The 18,609-nt window shown below is 42.4% G+C and overlaps 1 protein-coding gene across 5 annotated transcripts in view; it reads right to left on the reverse strand.

The window, feature by feature from the left end:
• Positions 1–15,036, reverse strand: part of REPS1 (RALBP1 associated Eps domain containing 1) — an 89,175-nt gene extending 74,139 nt beyond the window's left edge. For all 5 annotated transcript variants that reach the window (XM_018053269.1, XM_018053271.1, XM_018053270.1 and 2 more), the window contains exon 1: positions 14,672–15,036. In XM_018053269.1, the coding sequence (XP_017908758.1) occupies positions 14,672–14,824 (153 nt within the window). In that variant the 5' untranslated portion in view covers positions 14,825–15,036. The remainder of the gene's footprint in view (positions 1–14,671) is intronic.

The raw sequence follows: 18,609 nt of genomic DNA on the forward strand, positions 1-18,609 counted from the left end.
GCACCCAATTTTTTATTAATGAAATAGGAATAACAATATCTGGCAGGCTTATAAAGATTAAAAGAGATCTTGTTTTAAATGAGAAGCACAGAACTGCAATGAAATGCTGAAAGCAATTCTTTTGCTTTGGAAGTGAAGTCGCTCAGTCATGTCCGACTCTTTGCAACCACATGGACTATACCCTACTAAGCTCCTCCATCCATGGGATTTTCCAGGCAAGAGTACTGGCGTGGGTTGCCATTTCCTTCTCCAGGGGATCTTCCCAATCCAGGGATTGAACCCGGATCTCCCGCATTGTAGGCAGACACTTTACTGTCTGAGCCCTTGCTTTGGAACTTGCTTGCAAAAAGCTAAGACCTCTTGGTTTAAATGTGCAAACACCTTTTGGGTTTAACATCCAAGGTTCAACTCTTGGAGGCTGGACTAAGTTCAGGTAAAGAGATGTGACTTCCTCATTCACCTTGCCTTCTGCTAACAGTCTCAAGATAGTTTCAGAAAAAATTTTAAGTCATTTAAGTGAGAATACCTAAACCTCTACACAGAAGTGCAATTTACCATCTACTCTGAAAGGACATTTCAAATACAGTAAGTTAAGTTTGCACCTATCATTTCTATCGAATGGCCTTATTCAGGAGACACTACCAAGTCTGCAAAAGCTTCTAACGCCAGCCAGTTGCTGCTCACAAGCTTTCAAATGCCTACTAAACCTTGCTACCCAGATAGACTAAATATGACATGGGTGTGTGTGCTCACTCAGCACATCCAAATTCAGCACATGCCCTCAACTAAACTAGACCCCTTCCTCCACTTCTTTATTTCTGTTAATGGTTATCATCACTCAGCAAGTCACGTAGACTCAGGACATCAGAACCATCTTTTATTTTAATCTTTTGGGGTAAACTTCAGAAGGACAAATCCGCTAATTACAGGGTAAAAGGGAGAAACATAAGGCAATATTGATAGGATCAAAGGACTGGGGGCAGTGTGTTAAGTTCAATGCAACAAAAACAACAAAAGGTATAAAGCTAGGTTTCAAAAACAATGTAGAGACTTTTACTACTATTAAAAGCCAAGATCCTACAAATTATGAGTTTTCCTTAACAGAGCAGAGCTTGAGTGAACAAAACTTAGCTCACCCTCTGAGAGCCAGGCACTACACTAGATGTTTACATGTTACTTCACTGTGGTATTACGAAACTTTTGGATTTGGTATCATCCTCAGTCTACAAATGAGGAAATGGAGTCTTTAAAAGAGGTTAATGTACTTGCTCAGAGCAAGAAAGTCAATGAGCACTGAGGTGGAGATCCAAACCCAGAACCGTCACATTCCTAAGTCTATGCATTCTGACCACATACAATACTTGTTGACACAGAAAATCACAAGGGTGTTATAAGTAAATGCTTTTCTATGAAATATAATAAAGTGCTTTAGAAAAAATATGAATTCTTATAAAACAAGTAATAATAACATACAATACCAATAAACATTCTGTAGTTTAAGGAGTCAAATCTCTGATCTTTCTAACCACAAATGAGACTTCAAGAAAATCAAAAAATACTCTTGAACAGTTTCTAGACAATAATTCCATTTTTTAAGGACATAGATACACCTTTTTACATAATCCACAGATAAGAGGCAATAATCACTCTTAGATCAGCACTCTCAGAAACTATTTTTTATCCAAAGGAGCAGATTAATAAAATGTGGCCCAAGATCTATCTACTATACCTCAGACTGGATACAGCAATGTAGAGAGACTACACAGACAACAAACTGGTGACTAAGTAACAGAAGCTTTTTTTTAACAACAAAAAAAAGTCATGATAGTGACAGTAATTATTTCAATAAAAGGAAGCAACCAGAAGTAGTCCTGTAGACTGAAACCACTATTTCATTAAAATTATTACTTATTGGGCACAATTATTTCAAACTTGGATTAATGTTAAAGTATTAATTTCTGTAATTTTCCATAAAGTTAAGATATCTGAATTAAATGTATATAAAGTCAGCATACCACCCAAAGTTAATAGATAGAAGTTAATCTCCATTATTTCACATCACAAGTTTTTCAGCCCCTTCTTAATCTATTAATGTGCTTATTCATACCCAGCTGTAATGAATCTTCATATGGCAATGTCCTTCATACATAATATCTACTGATATGTCATCTTCCACATGATATTCAAAACACAAATGCATAACCAAATGCCACATTACATTAAGTTACACTGAGGCTTTGTTATATAAGTTACACAGACAGCACAAAGGGCCCTTTATTCGCTACCACTCACCTGCACATTCTCCAAGAGGACAAGTTCATGCCTTCTCCTCACCCTCCAAATTGTTAAAGTTTTAATTCACAGCTTTGAGGCATAATGTATACTTCACAAAAACTGTGCCGTTCACTGAGCTTTAAGAAAATTCATCCAATTTTAGAACTTTTCCATCACATCACCCTCCAAATTTTCCTCTAGTGCTTCCATTTCTGCCCTGGCCTCAGGTATCCATCCTGTTTTCTGTATTTCTAAACATTTCATATAAATGCAACCACAGAGCATATACTCTTTAATGTTTGGCTTCTGTTACTTCTCATGTTTTTGATATCCACTTCTGCTGTAGCATTTATCAGTAATTTGTTCCTTATTTTTTATAGGAAAAGTATTGCATTGTATGGATATACCATATATTGCTTATCACCATTTGAGGGACATCTTGATTGTTTTCCAATTTTTGGCTATTGTGAATACGGCTAAAATGGACATACACAATTCTCTGTGGGCACACATCTATACTTCTGTTGGATAGATTCCTAAGAGTGGAACTGCTGGTTCGTATGGTAAGCATATGTTTAACTTTTAAAGAAACAATCAAACTTTTCCAAAATGGCTGTAGCATTTACATTTCCAAGTAGTATGTAAGGATTTCAGTTTCTACACATTAATAATATTAGAGAATGTCAGTCTTTTAAATTGTAGCCATTTAAGTGGATGTGTGACAATACACCATTGCAGTTCAATTTGCATTTCCTCAATGACTAATGTTGAATATCATTTCATATGCTTATTTGCCATTCATAACATCTCCTTTGGTGAAATATCTATTCAACTCTTTTGCCCATTTTTAAATTGTCTTTTTCCTTTATAATTGAATTGTAAGACTTCTTTATATATTCTAGATTAAAGACTTTTACCAAGTTTGCAATATGCAAATATTTTCTGTGAGTCTGTGGCTTGTCTTTTTAACTATCTTCTGAAGTATAAGTTTTAAAACTTCATTAAAGAAGTCCAATTTATTACTTTTTCTTTTATGATTCATGCTTTTGGTGTCTTATCTAGGAACACTGACACAAGGTCACAAAGATTTCCTCCTATGTAATCATTTAGAATTTTTATAGCTTTAGTTTTACAATGATAAATTTACAGTCTATGATTTAGAAATAATTTCATGTGTGGTGTGAAGTATTAATATATAAAACAGTATATTTAAATCCACTTTTTAAAAACACACAGATATCCAACTGTCCTAGCACTATTTGTTAAAAAGACTATCCTTTCCTCATTGAATTGTCCTAGCACTTTTTAAAAACACCAAGTGAACGTAACTGTAAGGGGGCGTCGATAATGCTTATCCTCATGACAATCACACTGTGCTGGCCACTACAGATCATACAAGTTTTACAGTTAGGCAAGGTAAGTCTCCTATTCTGTTTTCAAAAGGGGTCTGGCTATGCTAGATCCTTTGCATTTCCTGATATGTTTTAGGATCAGCTGGGCAATATCTGTAAGAGTCTACTAGAATTTTTGCAGGTATTTTATTGAATCTATTGATCAAATTGGGGGAGAATTATCATCTTACCATTCAATCATCCAGTCTATGAACACAGATTATCTCCCCATTTATTTAAATCTTATTTAAGAGAATTCCCTGGTCCAGTGGTTGGAACTCCACACACTCTCACTGCTGAGGGCCTGGGTTCAATCCCTGGTTGGGAACTAGTATTCCACAGGCCTTGTAGTGCGCCCAAAACAAACAAACAAAAATCTTATTTAAATTCCCTCGGTTAATGTTTTATAATAAAAACATCTTGGTTTTTTGTTGTTGTTGTTAAAGTTTATTGCTAAGTGTTCTATTCTTTTTGATGCTACTGGGAATACATTTCCCCTTCTCTCTTCCTTTTGGAACTGTGGACATTCTGTTTCCTATCAGAGAACTGCTGTGCTGTGCAGTCAGGTTCCTAGGCCATTCTTGCTTTCTCAAGGACGTCTCTCCTCATCCTCCTTCCTTCCCTTATTAACCCTAACAACTAAAACCATGCTGTGGCATTTCTCATACACTCAAAAAAACAAAGACTTCCTTTACATCCTCATACCTCAACTTCGGCCCTGTGTCTGTTTCCTTTAACTTCTTTAAACCCAATTGCTAGTTCCTGGGTCACTGTATGTCCTACAAGTCACTCAAATCTGGCTTCTATCTCTACCAGTCTGTGACACAGGCTCATTATAGTCACTGATGACCTTTAGGTTGCCAAATCCGAAGGTCATATTTCTGCCCATACTGTCTCACCCTCTCAGCCAAAGTCGAGAATTAACTATTCCTTTTTTGAAACAGTTGCATTATTGGCATCCACGACATGATCCAATATATATTCCCAATTTCCACTCGGGCTGTCCTTCTTAGTAAAGGACTTCCAGTTTTCCCAACTTAGAAATGTAGTGTTCCTCAGGGTTCTATTTCTAACCAATTCTTCTTTCCTCTCTATATTCTCTTCTTCAGGGATTTCACCTATTTTCATGGCTTTGAATATCACTAATCACTGCAGATGGTGACTGCAGCTATGACATTAAAGACATTTGCTCCTTGGAAGGAAAGCTATGAGAAACCTAGACAGCATAGTAAAAAACAAACATCATTTTGCTGACAAAGATCCATACAGTCAAAGCTACGGTTTTTCCAGTAGTCCTGTACGGATGTAAGAGCTGGATATGAAGAAGGCTAAGCACCAAAGAATTGATGCTTTCAAACTGTAAAGATGGAGAAGGCTCTTGAGAATCCTTTGGACAGCAAGGAGATCAAACCAGTTAATCCTAAAGGAAGCCAACTCTGAATATTCACTGGAAGGACTGATGCTGAAGCTGAAGCTCCAATACATCATTGGAAAAAAATATGATGCTGGGAAAGACTGAGGGCAGGAGGAGAAGGGGGCCACAGAAGATGAGACAGCTGGATAGCATCACTGATTCAATGGACATGAGTCTGAATAAACCCTGGAAGACAGTGAAGGACAGGGAAGCCAAGAGAGCTTCAGCTCATGAGGTTGCGAAGAGTCAGACACAGCTTAGCAACTGAACAACAAACACACTGATGATCTTTAAACTGACATCTCCAAGTCAAGGATTTGCTGATCCTCTCTGATAGAGGTTTACTTATTCTTACAGGCTTCTGAGAATTTAAGACTGACAAAAGAAAACAGAATTCACCATTACCCAAATAAAACAAAACCCCTTTTAAAAAGCCTATTTCTTTCCCACCCATTCAGTAATAGTCACTTGCAATAAGATCCCTGAATTCTTTCTTCCATTACATTCCATATCCAATTCACTATCATGTCCCACTATGTCTACCACCTACAAATACCTCAAGCCTGTCCACTCCTCTCAACCCTACCACCACCTCACTAATCTAAGCCATCATGTCTCCTGCCTGAATTACTGCATATCTAGTGGCCAATCTTCTCTACACAGCAGGGTAACCTCTGACAAATATAATTAAGACGCTGTAACTCCCCCGCTGAACTCAATATGCCAGCAAATTTTAAAAACTCAGCAGTGGCCACAGGACTGGAAAAGGTCAGTTTTCATTCCAATCCCAAAGAAAGGCAATGCCAAAGAATGATCCAACTACCGCACAATTGCACTCATCTCACACGCTAGTAAAGTAATACTCAAAATTCTCCAAGCCAGGCTTCAACAGTACGTGAACCGTGAACTTCCTGATGTTCAAGCTGGTTTTAGAAGAGGCAGAGGAACCAGAGATCAAATTGCCAACATCCGTTGGATCATGGAAAATGCAAGAGAGTTCCAGAAAAACATCTACTTCTACTTTATTGACTATGCCAAAGCCTTTGTCCGTGTAGATCACAATAAACTGTGGAAAATTCTGAAAGAGATGGGAATACCAGACCACCTGACCTGCCTCTTGAGAAATCTGTATGCAGATTAAGAAGCAAGAGTTAGAACTGGATGTGGAAAAACAGACTGGTTCCAAATTGGTAAAGGAGTACATCAAGGCTGTATATTGTCAGCCTGCTTATTTAACTTATATGCAGAGTACATCATGAGAAATGTTAAGACTGGATGAAACACAAGCTGGAATCAAGATTGCCGGAAGAAATATTAATAACCTTAGATATGCAGATGACACCACCCTTACAGCAGAAAGTGAAGAACTAAAGAACCTCTTGATGAAAGTGAAAGAGGAGAGTGAAAAAGTTGGCTGAAAACTCAACATTCAAAAAACTAAGATCATGGTATCTGGTCCCATCACTTCATGACAAAAAGATGGGGAAACACTGGAAATAGTGGCTGACTTTATTTCTGGGGGCTCCAAAGTCATTGCAGATGGTGACTGCAGCCATGAAATTAAAAGACGCTTACTCCTTGGAAGAAAAGTTATGACCAACCTAGATAGCATATTAAAAAGCAGAGACATTACTTTTTTGCTTTTACATTACAAAGGTCCATCTAGTCAAGGCTATGGTTTTTCCTGTGGTCATGTATGGATGTGAGAGCTGGACTGTGAAGAAAGCTGAGCGCCCAAGAATTGATGCTTTTGAACTGTGGTGTTGGAGAAGACTCTTGAGAGTCCCTTGGACTGCAAGGAGATCCAACCAGTCTATCCTAAAGGAAATCAGTCCTGAATATTCATTGGAAGGACTGATGCTGAAACTCCAAATACTTTGGCCACCTGATGTGACTCATTGGAAAAGACCCTGACCCTGGGGAAGATTGAAGGCCAGTGGAGAAGGGGACAACAGAGGATGAGATGGTTGGACGGCATCCCCTACTCAATGGACATGAGTTTGAGTGAACTCCGGGAGTTGGTGATGGACAGAGAAGCCTGGTATGCCGCAGTCCATGGGGTTGCAAAGAGTCGGACACGACTGAGCAACTGAACTGAACTGAACTACCCCGAACATAAACTTTCAGTCAGTCATAATCCAAATGCTTGATCCCTGTGTACAAGGCCCTGCAGCACATGGTCCCTGCCATTCTCCCCTCTTGCCCATACTTCTCCAGCTTTCATCTCAACAAACACAGCAAGTTCTTCGTATATTGTTCCAGCCCTTAGCATGCTCATTCCCTCTATGTGAAACATCTCATTTTTGTTCTCTTGCTATGCCCCCATCTCCTCATAGAGGTCTTTCCTTACACTTAGGTAGGATCGTATAGCATAGACACAGTTCTTTTCCTTTTAAACACTGCCACAATTTATAATCCATGAAGGCTGGGAAGATTCCTGAGTTTTCACCACTGCATATACAACCCAAACATAAATAGCAGCCATGAAGTACTTTCTGAAATTATACAAAACTGATTTAAGAAAGACTTATGGTCAGCTTTTCCAGGTCTGCGTGCTGTTCCTTAAAACTGTCTTAATGTAGAGGTCCATGGGACAAGCTTGGCTAGGTTAGGGGAAGGCTGGCAACCAAATTATATGCAGACTTTTGTGTAACTAAGTCTTCTAAGCAGACATCCAGCATGTGCACCAGCATCTCAAAGGAATCCACAACCACAAGAGGTTTGAAGGAAATACACAGTTTAATAAATTCTGTCTTCATCATGTAACAAGAGACTCAAATTCAACTTAGTCAATTGTTGAAACAAAAGGAAGCGTAGTTTCTTTTAAGCATTTTAAGTCCTATAATTTATCAAACTGCAACAAAATTTGGAGAAGGAAATGGCAATCCACTCCAGTACTACTGCCTGGAAAATCCCATGGACAGAGGAAGGAGCCTGGTAGGCTACAGACCATGGGGTCGCAAAGAGTCGGACACGACTGAGGGACTTCACTTTCACTTATGAACTTAAAAAAAGATTTCTGAGCCATGTTATTATCATCTCCTGATTTTTGTCATGCCTATATATGCAACTCATCAGCCATAAATTCCTTACACAGAGGTAGAGGGAAAAGACAAATCAAGATGCATCTATCATAGGAAAGACTACAGAAAATGAAATATATTATCAGGACAAACATAAAAAATGCCAAGTCTTATTACCCATCAAATTCTCACTGGCCAGAACCCTGAAGAACTAAGTATCATGGATTGTACAACCCTTGCCTCAGTTCCCTCTTATATACACGGTCACTTCAGCACTCTAGGCAAGATTCACCTCTTCATATCTCCCAAAGTGCATAAAAGAAATCAATTCCAGCTTCAAAATAGGGTATCAACTAATTTCAAGTCTGAGTGACTACTTTCTTAAGGATGTGGCTGGACAGAGTAGCCATTCCTACACTGTAACCACTTCGTTAAAAAACCCAATCAGGAACTTCTCTGGCAGTCCAGTGGTTAAGACTCTGAGCTTCCAACGCAGGGGGCATAGGTTTAATCCTTGCTTGAGGAACTGAGATCCCATATGCTGCCTAGTGTGGCCAAAAAAGTATAAAAAATAAATAAAAAACCCAATTCAATCATTTCCATGGTGAGAACTAAAATCCAGGCAATAAGTAATCGCCTCAGGGGCAGGGCTGGAACTTGTATCCCATGTTTAGTGATCCTTTACACGTCAACTTCTCACATTCTTTTAGAGCTCCGTCAAAATGTCTAGCTTGAATTCTCAAGTTATTAAGACTAACTCTGGACTACTGGCTAAAGAAAAGAAAAAGATTCAAAGTACCTTATAAGAAAGAAAAATTATTTAAGTAAATATGATACTACAGAAAGCCAATAAATGTGACTTCTTTCTCAAACAGTGTTTCTCAACTGTGTATAGTAAAGTGTTTAAGGTAAGATCATTTTTATAGTGTGTTATATTCAGAAAACGAAGATCATGGCATCTGGTCCCATCACTTCATGGGAAATAGATGGGGAAACAGTGGAAACAGTGTCAGACTTTATTTTGGGGGGCTTCAAAATCACTGCAGACGGTGACTGCAGCCATGAAACTGAAAGACACTTCTTGGAAGAAAAGCTATGATCAACCAAGATAGCATATTCAAAAGCAGACACATTACTTTGCCGACTAAGGTCCGTCTAGTCAAGGCTATAGTTTTTCCAGTGGTCATGGATGGATGTGAGAGTTGGACTGTGAAGAAAGCTGAGCGCCGAAGAATTGATGCTTTTGAACTGTGGTGTTGGAGAAGACTCTTGAGAGTCCCTTGGACTGCAAGGAGATCCAACCAGTCCATTCTGAAGGAGATCAGCTCTGGGATTTCTTTGGAGGGAATGATGCTGAAGCTGAAACTCCAGTACTTTGGCCACCTCATAGGAAGAGTTGACTCACTGGAAAAGACTCTGATGCTGGGAGGGATTGGGGGCAGGAGGAGAAGGGGACGACAGAGGATGAGATGGCTGGATGGCATCACCAACTCAATGGACGTGAGTCTGAGTGAACTCCGGGAGTTGGTGATGGACAGGGAGGCCTGGTGTGCTGTGATTCATGGGGTCGCAAAGAGTCAGACACGACTGAGCTGCACTGACTGATAATTATTTTAGTGATTACAAATGAAAAAAAAATCACTTCTCCAGAACAAACCTGACATTTATTAAGTCTGCAACTTTCAATGCATAAATGAAGCTCTGCTTCTTTATTTTAATCTTATTACTGAGTAGATCATATAATTGAACAAATTCCAAAAGAAAAATAAAATGGCTCACGTTTCATTATTATCACTTTTCCTTCACTAAACAAATGTGTTATTCAAATGTTCTACCAAGATATTGCTCAACACAAATGAACTAAAAGATTTTCTCAGATTCATTAATGGGTACACTTCTTATAATCTTTAATGAACAATTATTACTAGAACCTTTTATCAAGCTATTGTGCATTCTAAGTCTATATGAAGTTTTAAAACATTTTCCAAAGTATAAATTTTAAATAAAAGCTAGAAAAACATACTGATTGGTGTGGTAAATAGCATACCTTCCCTAACATTTAAAAAATAATTCTGAAGATTATTTTTAAGCCACTGAATATTTTCACGCTCAGCAGACAGCAAAATTCCTCATGATTAAATTCTATGAGCCAGATTTTTCTCTGCCTAGTCTTGTTCCTCTCTGGTGTGGCACATAATACTATGAAGCTCTAGCTCATTCACTTCATCAATTAACACACTGTCTCCCCAGACAAACCCTTATATTCAGAACAGGTTTTACTCTGGTATTCCCAAACAAGTGTAACGAACATTGCTTCTCCTGTTGCAGAGCCCAGGCTCTAGGGATGTGGACTTCAGGCGCTGCAGTACATGGGCTCAGCAGTTATGGTGCATGGGCTTAGTTGCTCCGAGACAAGTGGGATCTTCCCAAATCAGGAATCAAATCCATGTCTCCTGCGTTGGCAGGCAGATTCTTACCCCCTGGACCACGAGGGAAGTCTAAGACAGTGTTGCAATGTGAAACTCAGGATACCATACACAAGAATCCTCCTAGTTCTCTGAAGTGACTATATTTCCAGACATCATCATGGATAAAAATATTTATTTTGCAAACGAGGAAATCCACATATAACTCAAAATCAAATCATTTAAAATCTCTACTCTTTGTAAGAACTATGGGCAAACCAAGTACATGAACAGTGAAAAGTAGGAAAGAACTGACAGGTGGCAAGAAATAATGGTAAAGGAGAGGTATTCTATTCACTACCTAGTTATTTAACACTTCTCTGTCTATCAAGTTTCTAGTTAATAAATAAGAATAATACTCTCTTCACAGGATTGTTTTGCAAGGATCAAATGAGTTCCTGCATGAAAATGACCTGCACAGTAAAAGAACACAATAGGCACTCAATAAAGGCCAGTTCCTTCCTCCTTTAGTTCTGGGCCCTCTGTTCTTTGTTCTCTATACTCATTCCTCAGATGACTCAGTCTTCTCATGACTTTTATTAACAAATGCTGAAAACTACTATATCAATCAAAGCCCTGATGTGTAAAAATGCATGCCTACAGTGTGAGAAGCTGTCTGGTCTCTACCTCCAAGATATGCAGGTGAGAAAGGCAGAGGAGAAATCCCAAACACACAAATTTCACTGTAAGACTCAGCACTCAGAGTGGACATTCACACATCTCCAACTATCTCCTGGAGTACTGCACTGCCATCTCAAAACACCTGAAAACAAACTCATCAATTTCTCTTCAGAAATCAGGCCCTCTTCCTGCCCCTCTGTAACCATGAGTGGTGTCCTACAGAGAATAAACCGCGCCCTTCTCTTCTCTTATCAAAATATCACCAGCTAACCTAGGCTCATCAGGTCTACCTCCATCATCCTCTACTATATCTTCAACCTCATTTTCTGATCAACTGTTACCACTAGAGTCCAGATCAGTTTTCTAAATCTTGGCACTACTGACATTTTGAGCCAGATGACTCTGTTGTCGGCGCTGTCCTGTGCATTGCAGGCTGTTTAGTAGCACTCCTGCCTCTATCTACTAGACGCCAGTAGAACTGCTTCCTCCCTCTGAGCTATGATAACCAAATATGTCTCTAAGGGCCTTGTGGGTGGCAAAATCCCCTTCCCCCTAGCCGTCCCCACTCCCACATTTGAGTTCCTTGGCCCTGTTCCTCATCACTTCATTTACATACGAAAGAATCAGTCCCCCCAGTTTCTTCTTCCCTCTACTTTCAGTTGCTCTGGTCTCCTAAATGCCTCCCAAGTGCGTTAGTAGCTCAGTCATGTCCGACTCTTTGTGACCCCATGGACTGTGGCCCGCTAGGCACCTCTGGCCATGGAATTCTTCAGGCAAGAATACTGGAGTGGGTTGCCATTCCCTTCTCCGGTGAATCTTCCCAATCCAGGGATGGAACCCAGATTCTTTACTGTCTGAGCCAACAGAAATGCCTCCTAAAGCACAGCTTTTATGAGTCAGTTCTCTTAAATCTGTAACTCCCTGCCTCCTTCACAATTAGTTCAAAGCTCTCCACCCAGTCTGTCTCAAACATTCTCCCACAAAACACCTCACACTGTGGCCACCTAACCGCCCTTCACTAACACAGACCTGTTCATCCAGCTCCTCCTCTTCTGTTCTGCTGCTGTCACCTGGTTTGGGTGCCCAGTATGTAGCTTCTATTCTGAACCACTGCTCAAGCCTCTTTCCCTAGCCTCTGATCTCTTTCTCACTCGAAGTCAAAAACTATCAGTGAGCCTCCACTGCCTCCTAAAATATGAAATTGGCCTGTTCTTCAGAATCTTTCCCAATGTGGTCTCTAAGTGCCAGTCCAGAACATACAGCTTTGGCAAAATCTGACTATCTGCTACTCCTTGCAAAGGGTCCTTCTCACACTTTCTACCTCTGGCCATGTTTTACCTCTGCCTGGAAATCCTCTTCATCCCTCCATTCTACTGTAAGGTCCATCTGAATTAAATGAAGAGCCCTTTCTTAGTCATACTCTCCTTTATCCACCTCATGACATTCACACTGCTTTGTTACATGTTTATTTCTGGAGCTTACAAGGTTCTTGAGAACTTCTTACTCCTGCTGTGATGCCCTGCAACACCTAGCCCAGTGCTAATTTGTATGTGAGCTGCTCCAAATGTTTTCAACTTAGGAAGCAAGGGAGGACTGTTTTCCGACAATCCTAAGCTTCCATTAGGGAATTAAGCCCACATTCCTCTTTTGTTCCACATTTTATCTCCTAGGCCAATTTTTTAAGTAAATTGCCTTCAAGATACCCAGAAAGCTATAAGAACTGTGCTTTAGGGAGTTTCTACAGTTTCCAGCTTATTAATATAACTGAATCCTGAATATTTATGCTATTTAAGTTCTCTTAAAAAAAGGCAATAGAAATTTATTTTTGAGTGTAAATAAAATTGAGCATGACATAAAAATAAGTTGGACTGGGTTAAACACGTTTGAAGCAAAGGTTAATTAATTTGTATCCTAAACAATAATATAATGTCCTAAAGTCTTCATGCACTCTTAAAAATATGAATGTCGTCGATTTCTGCTTGCCCTACCTCGAAGAAAGAAACCAAACAGAAAACGAGAGGTTCCCCCTTAATTTTAGTTTTCTAATGTCTTGAACGTATTTCTACAAAAAGAGCAAAATCATTAGTGAGTATGTTCCTGTAAGTCTAACTCCAAAGCCATATGGGGAACATACAGTACCCACACAGCAGGGGTCAGCAGTTAGAGGCCCTGTGTTGTATGCCCCTGAGCTAAAAGTGATTTTTACATTTTTAAAAGACTGCAAGAACAAAAACAAAGAATATACATACAGAGACTGTATGTGGCCAGTAGTGCCTAAAATATTTACTTTGTCTCTTCAGCAGAATGAATATAAGACTCCCAGCTGCTGGTGTGTAAGACGCCCAATTTTCCTCCCAAAATTTTTAAAAAGCAACATAAACCAGATTATGCGAAAAGAACTCGTTCAATTTAGTCACAATTAACGCACAGATAACTTCTAAAAGAGACGCCTGTGTGGACATTTTTATATTTCCCAGAAGGTTCCTCAGAAGGAACTTGACCCTCATTCTAAGCACACTTAGGCTTGAAGAGTTTAAAGCGCCTGGCCCAAAGTCACACTGCGGGTTAATAGAGTGGGGGTCAAGGGTCCAGGCCCGAAAACTCCTGATTCAGGGCTCTCTGCAATATACTACATCATACCTATGCACACGGCAGTAAGTTTTGGAGATCTGGATAACTGGTTTGGATCATCATAAAGAGGAAAGCTTAAAACCTGTTTCTGATACGCTGTTTAGACAAAATCTTACTAGCAGCTATGACTCATGGGACCCAGAGTAACATCAATGCTCACCACATACATTAGATAAGACGGTGAAAGCTTAAAACTTAACTCTCCTCGCTCCTCTAGGGCATTGAGGCAAATACGCACCTTTGACTTGCAGTTGCTCAATACTTATCTACCAACCCAATCCACCAGTTCCACCAAATGCTATCGAAGCCCAATGGAAAAACGATCCAGTTTACACCAGCCACGCATCCTATAGTTAAAGTTCTTTTCATACCTACTTGCAAACTATTACTTAAAAGTTCGAATTTTTTAATCTCCTTGAGAATTCAGCTTCCTTAAGAAAAAGAAAAGTAGATCCCAAGACCAAGGATTCAAAAGCATGGTAACAATCCCAGATCTTTCATCTGAAGTTGCTCTTCCAGGGTTGAAAAATCCAGATTCTGCGGGGCAGCCGAGAGATACAGGGCTTACGCTCTCCAGAGGTAACAGAGAGACCACCACCCCCTCCCCAACCCCCACAATATCTCTGCCTGACTTTTGTCCTCGAAGAGCGACCCCCTCCCCCCTCGCGAGTCCCGGCCGCCCGGGCACCTGCGGCCCCGGCCCGCAGCGGAGGAGTCCGGGGAACCTGCCCACAGCCGGCCCTTCGGGAAACGGTGCCCACTCCCACCCCGCGGAAGCAGGCGGCTAGAGGCCCAAGCCGCCGGGAAGCGACCCCTCGGCGGCCGGCCGACCCCTGGACGCGGCGGCATTACCTGGAGGACCACGTCGTTGGGCAGCTGCGCGGCACGAAACAGCTCCAGCACTCGCCCGTTGGCCGACACCTTCTTGGTGCTCTCGATGTCGCAGTAGGAGAAGAGATCCGAGTAGTATTTCTGCTCCGCATCGCTCAGCGTTAAACCTTCCATCTTCGCCTCCGTTCACGGCCAGCCCGCCCCGCATGCAACACCGGGGGCCCGGCCCCGCGACCCCGGGACGGCGGGGACTGCGCGCCGCTCGGCCTCCTTCTCCTCCTCGCCCCCCCCTTCGAAGCGGCGGGGAGCCCCGGCCTCACGCGCGCGGGGGGCGTCGGAGCTACAGGGCCCGGAGGTCGCGGGGAGGGAGCCCGGCTGGCCTCGGCGCGCCGCCGCCGACGAGGCCCCGCGCGGCGCGCGGCTCCGGCTCCGCCTCGGCGGCCACGGGGAGAACACGGGGAAGGAGGCGGGGGCCGCGGCGGCGCGAGGCTGGGGCGGACTCCGCCACCGCCTCCGCCGCGGGTTCGAGTCTCTCCGGCTCCCCGCCGCTTCCCCCAAGACTTCCCGCCTCGCCTTCCCCTTCCGTCCACGCCCCCAGAGCGGCAGCACTTCGCGGAAAAGTTGTGGGGCTTCTAAAGTTTCTGGGGTTCAGGGCTGAGCGCGGCCGCCGCTCCGCCTCCCTCCGCCGCCATTTACTGCGCCCCGGCCCGGCCCCCGACGCGACCGCAGCAACACTGACAGCGGCGGCCGCGCTCCAGACCCGGATGTGAGGCCGGGAAGAGAGAGCGCGAGAGGGAGAGAGAAACACCCACCGGGCTGGCTCGGCCGCTCCCGGGAGAGGGGGGCCGCAGCGCCCCCTGGTGGCCGGAGCTCCGCGGCAGAGGGTCGAGCCGCCCTCCGCGTTGGGCAGGCAAAGCTGGGACCCCTGGGAGCAGCGACCAGTGGGGAAGGCACACAGCTCATTCATACCAGGAGAACTTAGATACGGGCTGCAGTTTGGATTATTTCAAAGCTTCTGGCGCCGAATGGTTAATAAACATTGAGTGAAAGGGAAACATTGTTCAGGTTCTTACTACTGTATGCGTTGTGCTGCTTTGAGGTCAGATCTTACTGAGGATCAATTCAGTATTTCTATGTGCTCTGAAGGGCTATGAACATGCAATCAACCCATTTGAGAACTCTCATTGTATAGACACTAGCCACTGAGACCCAGCTCCCACTCTGGCTCCAAACCGTGTTTACCTGAGAAACAAAATTGCTGAATAGAGGGAACAGCTGGCAAACTTCATCTCGTTATACAAGGTGGTTCTGGTCACCAGGAGCTTAGTGCCATAAACATACACCATCAGCTCTATAAACCTGTTTAGACTCTGAGCCGACCACAGGGGCTCGCTCTGGCGACCCTAATTTACTCCTTAATGAAAACGATGTGTTTGCACTGTTGTATTCTACACCTATCTGGGAGATGCTTCTTGAGATGTCTCAAGTAGAATATCATAATAGTTTATCCTTAACAAATAGGAAATAGTTCAAAAACAGCAGCTAGGGTAGAATTAGACTGTTCAGTATGGGTTTTTATTTCGTCTGCTACGAGTTACTCTGCAGAGTGCTGACCTTACAGATGACCCATGAAAGGAAAGTATTACAGGTTTACAATCCTCTATCTGGAATTCCAAAATTCAAAGGCACTGAAAACCCCAAGGTTTTTTTTTTTTTTTTTTTTTTTTTTTTTTTTTAACACTTTGTCTGCAGAACCTGCCCTACCTCATTTGGAGGCAAAATCTCAACTCAACTCACATGAGGCTACTTATAGTCTTTATATATGCAACTTAGTGTCAATATTTATTCATTTTACTCCAGGCTTTAATGGAATGTTAAAATACACACAATTGTAGGCACTGCATTACCTTTCTTTTGAAAACAAACAAAAACCAAAGAGGGATTGTGGGACCATGTTTGAACACCAGCACTTTATATACTTACATGTATAACATGACATTAACCTCAAGTTTCTCTATTTCTAAAACTTTAAATCTGTCACAGCAATACCTCACATGCCCTTACAGGACACCTACCAGAGGTGATCGGAGACCCACAGATGTCCTGTCTTCCAAAGGTGTAAAAGAGAGGAGCATATGAGATAGGAATTGGCTCAGGATCATCTTCAGCTTCTTTTTCTCCACACCTTTCCTAGACCCTGAAGCTCTTTCCTGCCCCAGGGCCTTTGCTCCCGCCACTCCCATAAGCCTTTGCGAGACCTGTTCTCTCACACCTCAGGTCCCTGTACAGGTTATCACCTCCTCAGAGAGAGGCCTCCCTCAACACCTGATCTGATATAGCCCCCACCACTCCAGTGGTTAAGAATCTGCCTGCCAATGCAGGGGACACTGGTTTGATACAAAATCAAGGATGATTCCACATGGTCAAGGAAGATTCCACTTGCCGAGGAGCAACCAAGCCCCTGTACCACAATTGCTGAAGCCTAGAGGCCGGTCCTCTGCAACAAGAAAAGCCCACACACAGCAAGGAAGACCCAGCACAGCCATTAATAAAAATAAAATAGCCCCACCACCACTCTCTATCCCCTGATCCGAATTATTTTTCTTTGTAGCACTTTTCACTCCCTGACATTAACATATATTTTTGTTTCAGTTCAGTTCAGTCGCTCAGTCGTGTCCGACTCTTTGCGACCCCATGAATCACAGCACGCCAGCCCTCCCTGTCCATCACCAACTCCAGGAGTTCACTCAGACTCACATCCATCAAGTCGGTGATGCCATCCAGCCATCTCATCCTCTGTCATCCCCTTCTCCTCCTGTCCCCAATCCGTCCCAGCATCAAAGTCTTTTCCAATGAGTCAACTCTTCCTATGAGGTGGCCAAAGTACTGGAGTTTCAGCTTCAGCATCATTCCCTCCAAAGAAATCCCAGAGCTGATCTCCTTCAGAATGGACTGGTTGGATCTCCTTGCAGTCCAAGGGACTCTCAAGAGTCTTCTCCAACACCACAGTTCAAAAGCATCAATTCTTCAGCTCTCAGCTTTCTTCACAGTCCAACTCTCACATCCATCCATGACCACTGGAAAAACTATAGCCTTGACTAGACAGACCTTAGTAATGTCTCTGCTTTTGAATATGCTATCTAGGTTGATCATAGCTTTCCTTCCAAGGAGTAAGCGTCTTTCAATTTCATGGCTGCAGTCACCATCTGCAGTGATTTTGGAGCCCCAAAAAATAAAGTCTGACACTGTTTCCACTGTTTCCCCATCTATTTCCCATGAAGTGATGGGACCGGATGCCATGATCTTCGTTTTCTGAACGTTGAGCTTTAAACCAACTTTTTCACTCTCCACTTTCACTTTCATCAAGAGGCTTTTTAGTTCCTCTTCACTTTCTGCCATAAGGGTGGTGTCATCTGCATATCTGAGGTTATTAATATTGCTCCCGGCAATAGTGATTCCAGCTTGTGCTTCTTCCAGCCCAGCGTTTCTCATGATGTACTCTGCATAGAAGTTAAATAAGCAGGGTGACAATATACAGCCTTGTCGTACTCCTTTTCCTATGTGGAACCAGTCTGTTGTTCCAGGTCCAGTTCTAACTGTTGCTTCCTGACCTGCATACAGATTTCTCAAGAGGCAGGTCAGGTGGTCTGGTATTCCCATCTCTTTCAGAATTTTCCACAGTTTATTGTGATCCACACAGTCAAAGGCTTTGGCATAGTCAATAAAGCAGAAATAGATGTTTTTCTGGAACTCTCTTGCTTTTCTTATGATCCAGCGGATATTGGCAATTTGATCTCTGGTTCCTCTGCCTTTTCCAAAACCAGCTTGAACATCTGGAAGTTCACGGTTCACGTACTGTTGAAGCCTGGCTTGGAGAATTTTGAGCATTACTTTACTAGCAGGTGAGACGAGTGCCATTGTGCGGTAGTTTGAGCATTCTTTGGCATTGCCTTTCTTTG

This window comes from Capra hircus, chromosome 9 (assembly GCF_001704415.2).
Source record: "Capra hircus breed San Clemente chromosome 9, ASM170441v1, whole genome shotgun sequence".
Taxonomy (NCBI): Eukaryota; Metazoa; Chordata; class Mammalia; order Artiodactyla; family Bovidae; genus Capra; species Capra hircus.